General features: G+C 40.9%; 1 protein-coding gene across 9 annotated transcripts in view; it reads right to left on the bottom strand.

Annotated features, from left to right (window-relative positions):
- Positions 1-13,993, bottom strand: part of SHISAL1 (shisa like 1) — a 237,231-nt gene that overhangs the window by 31,301 nt on the left and 191,937 nt on the right. For all 9 annotated transcript variants that reach the window (XR_010430513.1, XM_064654074.1, XM_064654075.1 and 6 more), the window contains 2 exons: positions 8,042-8,140; positions 3,174-3,387 (listed from right to left, as the gene is read on the bottom strand). Coding sequence is in view for 8 of the 9 variants with exons in the window: in XM_064654074.1 (XP_064510144.1) it covers positions 3,174-3,387; positions 8,042-8,108 (281 nt within the window). In the remaining variant the exon portion in view is untranslated. The remainder of the gene's footprint in view (positions 1-3,173; positions 3,388-8,041; positions 8,141-13,993) is intronic.

Here is a 13,993-nt window from a genome sequence, read left to right as displayed (position 1 = left end):
TAACCTCGATACAGAGCCCACTTGTGCAAATGGAAAGATCTGCTCTGACTTCAGGGAGCCTTGAACTGGGCTCTCTGAGAACAAGAAATGCTTTTGCCATCCCTCTCCTCCTATTCCATCTACAGAACCCTGCATGGAGTTCTCTAAAATCCCTACACACAAATAAAAACACAGGTCCTTTTATTATTATTTTTAGCTATATGATTCCTTCCATCTAATAATTCACTTTTTAAGGCTGGTTATGACCAGGCTCTGTCTTTATAGTAGATTTTGTTGGGTTTTATGTGCAGCACGTTAGCAGAGAATAATTCACATGGGAATTCAGGTTTGAAAACCAAACCAACAAATCAGAACAACTGTGAGCTGAATTCTACAGCTGCAGAATTTAAATGTGGGCAGATGGACATGGAAAGGGTTCCTTTCCCTGTTCCCCTTAAATGGGGCTGTTGCTCCCAGTAGTAACAGTGAGTGTTGCCCCAAAGAAATCCAAGTTTATATCTCACCAAACCCCTTTGTACTTCTAGCATTGAGGAAACCAGGGTGGGTTTTGCATGTACACTTTAAATGTGATTTTTCCCCCCCTTTTTTTTCTGGACTAAAAGATAAGGGAAAACCACGGCTACATTACATACTTCCATAACACAGTTCCAGTATCAGATTAAGGACCCCTGGAACAGTAGTACTACTGATAATCCACCAAAACATCCATGATAGAAAATCTGAGAGACTATGAAAAACCAGATTCAAGTGAATATGTTTTTAAGAACAGTTAAACAACTCCTTAGACGGTTTTAAGGCATGTCAGAACTTTTCTTGTCTGTTAGACACCATTTGTGTTTCTGTATTTAACACTGAGAGAATTGTTCACATTAAAAGTATTATAAACAGATTAATCTGCATGATGGCAAAGACATAGAAAACACAGAAATCTTTTGTTATAGTAATGGAAAACTGTAAATAAATGTGGCTTTAGTTGTATTGTGTGACTGCAGAAGACAAACACATCTTTTCAGTTATGCCATGACAAGTCACTTCACTAATTTCTTCCCTCAACTGTATTATAAAACAAGAAATTTGTTTTGATGATCACAAGAATGGCTAAGGGGAAAAATAAACCAAATAATAATATTGAAATAAACCAAGCAATAATATTGAATCACTCTTCCCTGCAAACTATAATCCTTTTTTTTTTTTTTCAGTTCAGTGCTATTCCCACATCCCAAATTATTCTCCCCTGCTACAGTACAATAGGTTTCATCAGGATTTTTTTTCAGTGGTGTGTGAAATTAGATCTAAACAAGAGCTGACTTTGTCACTGTAAACCAAACCCTGGATGTATTAGAATCCAAATAAAGTTTAGTTATTGCACTTGTTAAATAAAGTCAGAGTGTATTAAGTAAGAAGCTTCTTGCAGTGTTTTTAATGCAGGCCTGTAGGATTCACTCCTTTCTGCTCCTCCTAAAATTACCAGGAAGTTTTCTACCCATGCCACTGAGCTCAGGGTCTCACTACAGTGGTGAAGTTTTACGTAGGAAGAAGCAGCTCTTCATTTTCCTGGTCCTGACAGATTTATCAGAAATGAGGTTTCAGGGATTTACACAAGGGCAATACCGGTTTCACTCTTGCACTTGTCTAAGCTACATCTCCAGAAGCTTTTTATCACATTTAACATGATTTCACCTGCCTTTGTGAAAGAGCACACGGAGCTAAAAGTCCCCAGGAAACTCTGGACTGAAGACTTTTAGGGTAAATATTCTGCAGGTGGCTCTCAACCATGAATCTTACAAAAAAAAAAAATACAGAGGTACCTTTCTCCATCTCAACTGAGTAAGATGAGTTAGGGGGTTTTTTGTGAGGTTTTTTTTTTAAATCTAAATGAAAACTAATATAAAACACTATGCCCTCCACACTACAGGTTGCTGGTGGAAGGCAGAGAAGAAGAGCCTTACCTTAGTAAGCTCTGCCCATGAATAGCTGCTGGGATATTGGGAAAAGCCTGAAGTACTGCCTTTCCACTTGTCTGGGCTGCACTTGGGCAGTAACACCCCGAGCTCTGAGATGATTGAGGCTCTTTTTTATCACCCTGAGCATGCAGCAGGTTTTGGCTCTGTCTGCCACTACGTGGTTTTTAAGGATGATAATGGTTTGCTGACTCCAAACTGGGCTGATCTGCACACAGGGAGTTCCAACTCCTGTTGTTACATCAGTATTCCAACACCACAGTCTCCCAGGAGCCCTGCACCTGCTTCCACAGGAAGGAATGACAGTGCACAGACTGACTTTCGCACTGCAGAAGAAAACACCAAAATCCCTGTTGTAAACAAAAAATCCCCAGCCTGGCATTCCAGTTGTCTTTAATCTGCCCCTTCCTTGCCCTGGAGGAGCTGAACACCAGAGTAAAATGGCAGGGGAAAAGCAGATAAAGGAGAATTTAACCTGGGGGTTTACACCACATCACAGCTGCCCTCTGCACCAAAAGAAATCACAGCAGATTAGCTTGGCCTGAATGTCAAATACCAAACAGGGAACAGACCACAAGTGAAGGTTTTGTCCCTGTAAATACCTAATCAGTACCAAAGATCTACTTTCTACTTACCAGTTCTTCAGGAAAGAAGAGTGCTGACATTTATCTTGGAGGACAGCCCCCAGCAGCACAGGGAAGTATCCCAGGTAACAGGCAGGGAGACCACACAACGTTGGTATATAAGCAAATACATTCTGTTCCCCAAGGTCAGCGATTTGTTACAAGGGATTTATACTCAAAACATCACAGATTCAAAATAGTGCACTTGGGCTGATATGGAAAATGTCAACTCCCTCTCTCTCCCCTACGAACAGCTTTGGGGTTTATTTTTACTGATGTACATTTAAACATAGTTCAGATCAAATTAGGGTCAGGGAAGAGACTTTGGTAACTTTTAGATGTAACATTATATCTGTTACATTTATATGCAACTTTTACATATATGCTCTCCTTGCAATGTTTACAGCCCACGTCAAAGCAAAGCAGGCAAAGCTGAAACATCCTTTCTTTCAAGGAAGCAAAAACCTTTTAGTAATGTTTTTCTGTAAATTCAATTGCTCTGATTGCTCCCATCATTAAATGCACCTGAGACCACGTGATTAGAGCAGGACCAGTTTGGTGAGGAGAACTGTAAAACTCATGTACTTACTTATGCATGTATCCATCTGCACTCCCCGTTAAGTTCATCTGCATGACAGTTTGGAATTCTGTCTCATTGCAGCAGTATTTAAACACTGTGTTGTTATGGTGACAGCAGAAGATGTAGGATTTATTGTCAGAGAGCCGGGGGCAGTGGAACCCGAAGTGGTAGCGACCTTTGTAGTCCGTGTAGGGCTCGCAGACCCGAAAGTGTGCAGACAACACTGGAAAACCAAGAACAACATTGGCTCTGTGAGTCACTCGTGTCAGCTGTGTGCTATCAATAACAGTTTTTCAGGCTTAAACAGCTGGGCTTTGATTTCTGAAAAACACTAATACCTCAGAGCTTTCAGCATCGTAACATTTAGTGCGTAAAGACCACAATATTTAGGCTCTGGTTGTATTTTGAATCTTATTGTTTAAGGGAAGAGGAGAAGTGCCCTCTGTGCTTAGAGGCACAAAAATATTTAGGGAAACATTTTCATTTTGCTGGTCTAAATATAGGGGTATCCATAACACTCCATGATGTCCATGTCTGATTCTCCTGGGATGACTTAATAAAAACAAAAGGTCTATAAAGAAACTGCAATACAAGTTTGCTGGCACTTGGTTTACAGTCACCAGTCCTGACAGAAAACATCTTCTCTATTGTAAAGGTCATTCTTTGATAAGGATTAGTCTGTCAGAAACAGTAATTAGGAACAGCATAACAAATCTGAACAACTCTCAATTTGCAAATAGACAGCAGTAATAATAATACCTTTAAAATACTATAATACCTGTAAAATACTACTAATAATACCTTCATAGGTGTTCCTGAGAGTTCTTACATTTCTCCTTTAGTAAGTTCTCAATTAAAGAGTTTATTACAGCTCTGAGAACGCTTTTTTTACAGCAGTGTGTCACACTGATTTCACCATCACTTTTACTGATGGGGGGGGAAAACCTCTCCATACATTTCTTTTCCAAAATGTAGTTCCATAAGCAACCACATGAGACCTCCTGGTTGATGTGAAGAGTCTTTCAAGAGACAATATTTGGTTCCACGTTATGCCAACATTTTAACTCATTCACAATTTGTGTCATTAGGCCTTATATCATCATTTATAGCACATCTACCATACACACACCCCCAAGGGTTAAACTCTGAGGAAATGTGGAAGTCTTAGCAGTGAAATGCTTTTACCCTGAGTAGAGAGCAGAGTCCCAGCCGTGCTGTGGGCAGTGCAGTTCATAAGGTCACACCAATTAGCAAAGGAGATTCCCTTCAGACTGACAGAATTAACCCTTGTCATTTGGTGTATGATTTATCCATCAGTTTTACCAGCACCAGAGGTTACAGATAATGATTTGCATGGATTCAGCTTAACTGTGCTGTATCCCACAGTCCCTGTTGATTTGTAATTGCATCTTATCTACCTAATCCTCATTTCTTCCTATATTGCTTTAAAAAATTCCTAATGCTTCTGTTTCTCAAAGTTATAAAATATATTAATTTCAAGATACATTTTAAGGATTGTGACACTGGAGATGACTTTTTTATTTCTGTGTATAGGGGGGAGCCTAGAACAAAAAGCTAAACTGAAACAAGGTAACTTGTAGTGCCCTCTGAGTCAAAAAGCATCCCCTTTAAACATTTAATATTTATATATATATATGTGTGTGCGTGCACACATACCTGGCATCATTCAACAAAAGAAGAAACAGTTTGTAGATTAATTCAGTCAGGAACTGACAGTGCTGTTTCTAAAGGAACACAGATGTTGAGAAAAGTAATTACATATTTTGCCCTGCCTGGGAAAATGTTGTGTTCCAGATGAAATTGGCCTCTGGTCCTGTCACTGGGTTTTACCACTCAGAAGTTTTGCTTGCTCTTCACTGCAAAGTGTTTTACTTAAGAGCACAGTGTGGAAGTGTCCCCTGATCCCTAAATGGTTCCTTTGCCCATTTAAAAAGGAAAACAAACTTCCCGGGGAATAAAAACTGAGGGAAGTGTGATTAAAGACTGAAGGGAGAATTAAGATAACGTCAGGTCACAGGAGGAGGGGTGTCTGTAATAAGATGCAGTCCTAGGCACATCCTTAAATAGTAAAATGTGTGTCAGTGATTAAAATAAATGCACAAATAAGAGCGTAATGTGATGATTAAATTACATTCTGAACTCGGGAGTCAGTGTGTGGTGGATTAACCCTGGTAGGCAGCTGCTTGGCACTCCCCCTCTCCCTGTGAGGGAATCAGAAAGTGAGAAAACTCATGGGTCATTTAACAAATGAGTAAGAAAAAAACCCACAGCAGCATCAGCAAGTACCTGGTGCACACTGAAAGAACTTTATCAAGTTTTAATCTGTGTAAGTTCACCTGCTGTCTTTGCTTCTCTGTCAATCAGAAAGCCAATAAACAACATGTGATTTTTTTTTTTTAGTATTTTTCCTGAAAATAACTTTGCTTAAATCCTGAGGATTAAAGAACCTTATTTCTATAAAATACTTCAGCTAAAAGTATTGTACCTGAAAGGCTCTTAAATTGTCTCTTTCTGGAGTTCTCCTGTGCAAATACTGTTTTTAAGAACTATTATTGAACAGGTAACTGATATGGATGCTCCTATCTCTGTTCCTACTGATTTCCAGAGGATAGTCTGTCATGCTTCAAAGATTTAAGCCCATTTTAAGATTTATCTGCTCTGCCTTAAAGGTACACAGCCACAATTCAACAAACTGCTGCTTCCCTCTCTGTTCACAGTTACAGATCTGGGCAACACTGATCACATTTTAAATTTAGCCACTAAATTTTTCAAGCCCTGAGACATTGAGAAGGGCTGGTCTTTCTAAGCTTTCCACTTGGATCCACAGAAATATTCCTGTGTGTGCATTTTACCACATGTTAATTTGCTGGGTGGACGTTCATTTCCAACTTCAAAATAAAAATAACCTGTCAGTCTTTGGCTTGTTCCTGTAAGCCTTGCTGTCCTCCCTGATTTCATAAATGTGTTTCAGTGCACTAAATGACTAAGTATTAACATTGTTCAGGGGGCTTTTCTGTCACTTGTGCCCTTACTTCTGTTCCACTCGTGGAGCCAGTGAAAGTTATGCTTCTAATTGCTAAGTGGGGTTTTCAGCCATTCCTACAGATTTCAGTGTGAATCTTGGGATACCAAACACTTGGATTTACAGTCTGTTAATCTGGGGAACTCAAATGGAGCCTTGCCATTCGATTTTCACTTCAGCTCAGGTTAAAAATGACATTCATATCACTCCATTGAGAGCAGCACCCTTTTTTAACCCCTGCCATTCTCACTGCACAAAGCCAGTGGTTTTCTTTTATGGAAGCTGATCTGTCTTGGGGAAAAAAACAAAACAAAACAAATTCCACTGGCTGGCTGCAAAATGATAATAAATTTCCTCCTGTAAAACGTGTGTGAGTTAGCAATGACCTAAACCCATCCCTGCAGCAAAATTCCCCAAGGAGCAGAGTTTGGCTGCCAAGAAAGGCTTGTGATGATTTCAAATTAAGCCTCTACTCTACATGCTCATAATGGATGTCAGATAATAAAACACTTACAGCCAAGGAGCAACAGGAAGATACACATTTAGAAAGCCAATAGTTATCAATGTTAATAGATAAATTATGTAAGAAAAGCTATATGTAATTTGTTTCAAATAAACATATTGAATGCAATATGTTATTACCCAGAGGCAATACTTTTCTTCTAAGGGGAAAAAAATATATCAGAACACTGGCTTTATTGTCTGGGCTTGAGGGAATAAAGGTGTATTATAGCAGGGGCTGAATACATCTGTTTGCACACATGGTGTTATTACAGTGTCCCATTCAACCTCAACACAGGTAAATAGAACATAGGTAAATATTTGTATCACCTTGAGGAAAGGGGCTGGAGAAGTGGGATCTCAGGATGTCTCTATCAGAAGTCCCCTATAAAGAGTGGCAAAGGTATGAAAACTTAAAAATCAACAGGGGAGACTGGAGCAGCAGGCAAAGTTTTGTGATGTTTGATCACCTCATTGAAGTGTTCTTTGTAATTAACTTCATTCAGGCACCACAGAAACAGATTCTTGAGATTATTTTAGCCTAGAAAACAACAAAGAAGCAGCTACAACCCCTGTGCCCAATCCCAGTCCACAGGAGGAGCAGGGCAGACACAGAACTAGGGATGCAGCCCCATACAAAGGGACTATCATTGCAAGGACTGAAGGAGAACAATGTTTTCAGATGAGAAGTAGTGTGGTTGATAATATTCTAACACTGTCAGCAAAAGGACTGTGTCATTTACAGCTAAATAACAAACTATCATTAGCAAGAATCAACCTGGACACTGCAAACAAGCAGTGGGCAACAAAATGCTTGAGCTAACTGATAATAAAGTCCTTACACAGACAGAGCAGGAACAATTTTCAGTGAACACAAGGATACTTCAATGCACATGATGCCTGGTAAAGTTTTAAGTATGGTGGTCAGCGATGGGATGTAGTATAAGGGGAAAAAGAGCAGTGATAGAAAAAAAAATCCCTTTGGATTAAAATCTGCTTCAAGAGTGGAGGATAAAAGACATTGAACTGCAAGTTAAAAACCTGTAGGATCAAATCTATTTGGACTAAGAAGCTTTTTAATTATTTTTTTAATATTCATTCATAGTTACAGAAACCCTTAATGTCATAAATAACTTCTGAAGAACAAATGCAACAAATAACCAGAGCACTTGACTCATTCTCAAGCTAAAAGCTGACACATTTCTGCACAAATCCATTCTGTGGCTTATTTATTATTTAATTAGCAATCCATCTGATCCTGTTTTGCAGGAAGTCCATATTAATTTGCAACTATTTTTTCCCTGTGGCACACACCAGTAAAAGAGAAAGTTACCTGCTGACAAGAGTAAGGAGAGCAGAACCATCAGCACATTCAGGGACTGTTGACCACAACTTGTCATCGTTGGCTTTCATTGGTCCATTAGAAAATTACCTGTTTGACAAGATGCAAAAATCACATTTAAGTGTCTGTTTCATCTCCTTTTCGTGGTTCAAACTTTTACTTCCCCACAAAGCTTTGGTAAAATGAGATGGCTTTGCACAGTAAGAAAAAAAAAATAACACCCATATAATTTTTCTGGACTTAGAAGTGAAATAAATTCTCCTTTGTATGATTTCATTAAAATTCCTTTCTCATTTCACCACGAATATAAACAACTGTTTACTTCCTTTCCATTAACCCAGAGTGGAGATGGATCACACAAAGCCTTTATTGGATATTCACACCTCCCCTGTAATCTGCACTCAGCAAAAGTGTGCTGCTTTCCCTGTCACGGGAATGGGCTGTTGTATGAAGCCTCTAAGGACCAGAAACACATAAACAATACAAAAATAAATTGGCTGCTCTGAAAGCCAATCTGTTTTACCCCATTAGAGGGTGCAGTCGCTCAGAAAGTGGGTCAAGCAACTGAGATGGTTGGAAACACTTAAAAAGAAAAAAAAGTCTTTTCATTAGAATCACAGCATTTCATGGGATTGTTATTTCTTATTTTTTTTTCCTAGAAAGCAGGGTGAGAAGTGGTCTGGTTTGGCTGGCAAAAATCCTAATATCCTAAAAAGGATCCTCACAGCTGGGTGAGGCCAAACACATCTTGTTCCACATTAATTCAGCATCACCTGCTGCACATTCAACAGCTCCAACAAAGACTCTGCCCCAAAGTAAGTGCTCTCACCAACATGGGAAGGATTGAGTGGTGCCCAATCCTGTTGTCACAACCCTGGATGTATGAACTCTTCATCCTGACCTCACACTGACATTAATAAATAGGTAATTTATAAACAGAATAAACAGGTGATTAATAACATAAATAAAATGAATAACACAACATAAAATAAAGAGGTAATTTATTGGCTTGTACAAGAACACTGGGAGCCTGGGCTACAGACCTAAAATAAAATATAATTTTAGTTATATTATTAATTCCCTATTTATTTCAGTTATATTATATTGTTCTATTATTTGTTATTATATTATTAATCCCCTATTATTCAACAGTAAGACAGGTTGTCCTGAGGACAGCTGGCTTCTGGAGCTTGTAGAAAGAGACAAGAATCTGAACAGCCCCCTGTAATCCAGGAGGGAACAGTCAGTGACCTACTGAGCTGCTTGGATCCCCATAAGTCTGTGGGACCAGATGGGATCCACCCCAGGGTGACGAGGAGCTGGTGGAAGAGCTCTCCAAGCCTCTCTCCATCATCTACCAGCAGCCCTGTCTCACCTGGGAGGTCCCAGATGATTGGAAGTTGGCAAATGTCACACCCATCCACAAAAAGGGCCGGAAGGAGGACCCAGGAAACTCCAGACCCGTCAGTCTGACCTCAGTGCCTGGCAAGGTTCTGGAGCAGATCATCCTCAGTGCAATCACACAGCAACTGCAGGATGGACACGGGATCAGACCCAGCCAGCACGGGTTTAGGAGGGGCAGGTCCTGTCTGACCAACCTGATCTCCTTTTATGACCAGGTGACCCGCCTGGTGGATGAGGGGAAGGCTGTGGTTGTGTCTGTCTGGACTTCAGCAAAGCCTTTGGCACCGTCTCCCACAGCATTCTCCTGGAAAAGCCGCAGCCCATGGCTTGGCCAGGGGCACTCTGTGCTGGGTCAGGGACTGGCTGAGGGCCCAGAGAGTGGTGGGGATGGAGCTGCATCCAGCTGGGATCTGTCACCAGTGGTGTCCCCAGGGCCCAGTCCTGTTTAATATCTTTATTGATGATTTAGATGAGGGGATTGAGTCCACCATCAGCAAATTTGCAGATGACACCAAGCTGGGGGGAGTGTGGATCAGCTGGAAGGCAGGAGGGCTCTGCAGAGGGACCTGGCCAGGCTGGATCCATGGGCTGATTCCAAGGGATGAGGTTCAACCAGGCCAAGGGCTGGGTCCTGCACTTTGGCCACAACAACCCCTGGCAGCTCCAGGCTGGGCCAGAGGGGCTGGAGAGCAGCCAGGCAGGAAGGGAGCTGGGAGTGGGGATGGACAGGGAGCTGAACAGGAGCCAGAGTGTGCCCAGGGGGACAAGAGGGCCAATGGATCCTGGCCTGGCTCAGGAACAGGGTGGCCAACAGGTCCAAGGAAGTGATTCCTGCCCTGGACTCAGCACTGGTGAGGCCACCCCTGGAGTGCTGTGTCCAGCTCTGGGCCCTCAGCTCAGGAAGGACATGGAGGGGCTGGAGCAGGGGCAGAGGAGAGCAACGAGGCTGGGGAAGGGACTGGAGCACAAGTGCTGGGAGGAGAGGCTGAGGGAGCTGGGGGGGCTCAGCCTGGAGAGGAGGAGGCTCAGGGGAGACCTCCTCACTCTCTGCAACTCCCTGACAGGAGGGGGGAGCCAGGGGGGGTTGGTCTCTTTTCCCAGGCAACCATCAGCAAGACAAGAGGGCTGGGTCTGCAGCTGTGCCAGGGGAGGGTCAGGCTGGATATCAGGAAGAATTTCTTTCCAGAGAGGGTGCTCAGCCATTGGAATGGGCTGCCCAGGGAAGTGGGGGATTCTCCATCCCTGGAGGTTTTTAAGATGAGACTGGATGTGGCATCAGTGCCATGGGCTGGGAACCACAGCGGGGTTGGATCAAGGGTTGGACTGGATGATCTCGGAGGTCCCTTCCAACCCAGCTGATTCTATGATTCAGTGATTCTATTTATTTCAGTTATATTATTAATCCCCTATTTATTTCAGTTATAAATAGGTGATTAACGATATAAATAAAATTAAAAATCAAATCTAAAATAAAGAGGTAATTTATTGGTTTGGACACTGGGAGATTGGGCTACACACCAGGTGGTGTTACTGCAAGGTGGTGTGGTGAGTCTAATTCTTGGGTTGTTAACATCATTCTAAGGTATTTAGAAAAAAAAAAAAAGGAAGGAAAATGGCAATTTATGTAAAAGATTCCACTGTTTCTGACAGCTCAAGAGACACATTTTGCTGACTGTTTATGAAATAAGTGCTGGATTATATAAATATGTAGTTTACTAGTAGGGGTCTACTAAAATCTACTGAATCAGATTAAAACACCAAGACAATTGCACCTGACATAACAAAAGGGGAGGGGGGTGAAAATTAATGCATCAGGAGTAACTAAATCCTGAGCACCACAGATGGATAATGGAGGGGAGACACAGAGCTGGGTGCAAAGTGCTGAGAGGCCAAAGATTTCTCCCACAAAATGCCGTGTGTGGCACAAGCAAATCCACTAAAAAGTCATGTGAAAAACAGAGCACAGACCTAAAAACTTTTGTACAAGAAAACGTGATAGTTTACACTGTTATCTGCAAGCCAAACCACTGCATTGTAACCTTAAAGTAAGTTTTCAAGGGAAAAAAAGTTAGAAACCATAACACTGTGAGGAGAATATAAAAGTGCAATGAACTGTGAATGCTAATTAAAAATACTTCTCATCAGTGCTGTTTGAAAAAAGCTGCCACCTTTTTTTCAGAAGGAATATCATATTAATTAAAACACTGAGCAGACCTAAAGTTGGAATTGCATTAAAAAAAAAATAAAACTGAATATAAGCCAGAGGTTGAGAATGTAGGAGTTTGACCAAGAAAAACAGCTACAGAGAACATGCTATTGCCAATATTGATAGGAATAAAAGGGTAGGATATTTTCCTGAGTGAACCAAACCTGCAGGAATTCTAGTAGTGATTCATTACTAAGGCAAATCTTGGCTTTTGTAGCAGTTAATTAAAAAGAGATCAATAAGCACTCCTGTTGTGTATCTGGGAAGACAAAGATGTTTGGTATAGCTGAGACTATTAAATATTTCCAGATCAAGAGTAATTTAGGATGACATTAATGAGTTGATACTAAGGTTCCTAATTTGATATTTGCAAATCCGTGTAATTTGTATCCAGTTATTTCAGCAGAGCTGGATGGGGAACATGGAAATCACTTTTTCAATTTTTTGGGAAACAAGGGTAGCTGTCAGAGAACCTGAAGAAACTTAAGAACCTTTTTAGAAGTAAATGAGATAATCCAGGTAAATTACAAGCATGATGTGGATCTAGAGAAATTTAATGGAATGGTTAATACAGAATCCAATTAATAAATAATTAAGGAGAGTAATATAATTAATATGTATCACTCTGGCCTTATGGTAAAGTTAACTTATTTCTCTCTGGTTTGTTGATTAAAGTAGAATAAAAATAGTTATAGTATAGTAGATGTCTGTAAAATATCTCACTTAGTAGCATGAATTTGAGCAGGCAGTGAGAATGAGGAAAAAACCCACATCAGTTATGGAAGACTAACTCAGATTGGAAATCAGATGCACATTTTTTGGAAGGCACAATCTTGTTAGTAATTGAGTACATCCAGTCTTACTGGCAATTTCTTAATCAGCGCTGTAGGTAGAAATCTAGAAGGGAAAAATTTATTTCAATTACGTCCAACAGAACTGGCAACGATGGAATTGGCATTTTAATCCAAAATCATGGGATGCTTGTGTTTGCTGTCAGCTGGGAAATCAGGGGGAGGGACTAGAACCCGAGAGACCTGCACACCAGTGGCCAGGAGAATCTGTGTAAATAAATGCATCTACACATCTACCCGTATTTGTGACAGCAGGGAAACGCTCCAGTTTTAGAACTGCTGTTGCAGTGATCATTACACTGAATAGAAGCATTTTTGGGAGGGTAAAATATAACTGACAGTTCACTTGTTGACTGTTCTGAGGGTTTTTTACATGCTGCTGTCTGGCTGAAGCAGTCATGTTTTGTGCAGTACCAGGAGGATGTCTCTGAGCTGTCAGAGCTGGAAGAGATGGCAGGAGAACTGGTGACATGGTAAAAGGAAAAGCCTAAATCACACAAAGCATTCCCTGATGTTAGGCCATGGAATAGAGAGGGTAGAAACACGGTAATCAGCAGTGATCTAGCTGAATATTTATTTATTGTTATTTTTAAGCAGCTCCATGGTACTTAGTTGCCAAATGGGGTTAAAACCTGACACGTGTCTCCTGTGAAACAGAAGAAATGGCCCTCACTCGTGTTTTTTAATTTTTTTTTGCTATCTTGTCATGAAATAAGGATTATGTTCAGAATATTACTTTCCCTTGCGGAAGCTGCAGCAGTGAAAGATTCAAAAAGAGAGCAACACTCAAAGGAAAGGTGCTGTAAAACCATGATGAAGGAGAGCAGACATTAAAGGGAGACAGAGCAGGTGGGTGGCTTTTTGTTTCTGCTGATGAAGAGCCTGTGACTGAACTGCAACTTCTGATCTCACCCCCAGTACAAGAGCAGAACTGGTTTGCCTTTAACCTCCCTCCTCACCATGGCCTTTGGGTGCAGAAACCATACAGATAGATCATTATGCAGATTTTACTTCTCACTTCCACACTGTGACATTTTAGCTCTTACTCTGCTCCTACATCCACTGCTTTGGTTATCCCTGTAGCTCTATCTAGCTGTCTCCTCTTGAAGGGAATCAGTGAATCACTGGAAAGAAAAGCTGCCAAGAGAAACAACCATTTCATGAGGTAAGATTTTGATGTAGAAATTATTTTCCCCTGACTCTGAAGGAGAAGAAAAGCCATGTTTGGAAGAGATGTTTGAAAAACAATGCACATTTGGTATTTTTTTTTTGGTTGTTAGAAAGAACAAAGGGAGATAGCAAGAGAATTTATTAAATACATCAGCGCTGCCTCACAAGTTTGTTCTCTGCAGAGACAGAAAATGGGGTGATTCAAGAGATCATTTAACCCATCTTCCTGCCACAGATCAGGTACACCTAACCCGTTCTTGGCAGAAGTTCACAGAATGTCCACCACCAAAGGGGTTTTCCGACCTTCTCAGA

Source organism: Pseudopipra pipra, chromosome 5 (genome assembly GCF_036250125.1).
Source record: "Pseudopipra pipra isolate bDixPip1 chromosome 5, bDixPip1.hap1, whole genome shotgun sequence".
In the NCBI taxonomy this organism is placed as follows: domain Eukaryota; kingdom Metazoa; phylum Chordata; class Aves; order Passeriformes; family Pipridae; genus Pseudopipra; species Pseudopipra pipra.
The sequence above is the reverse complement of the archived record's forward strand: the minus strand, read 5'-3'. Positions and strand labels throughout refer to the sequence as shown.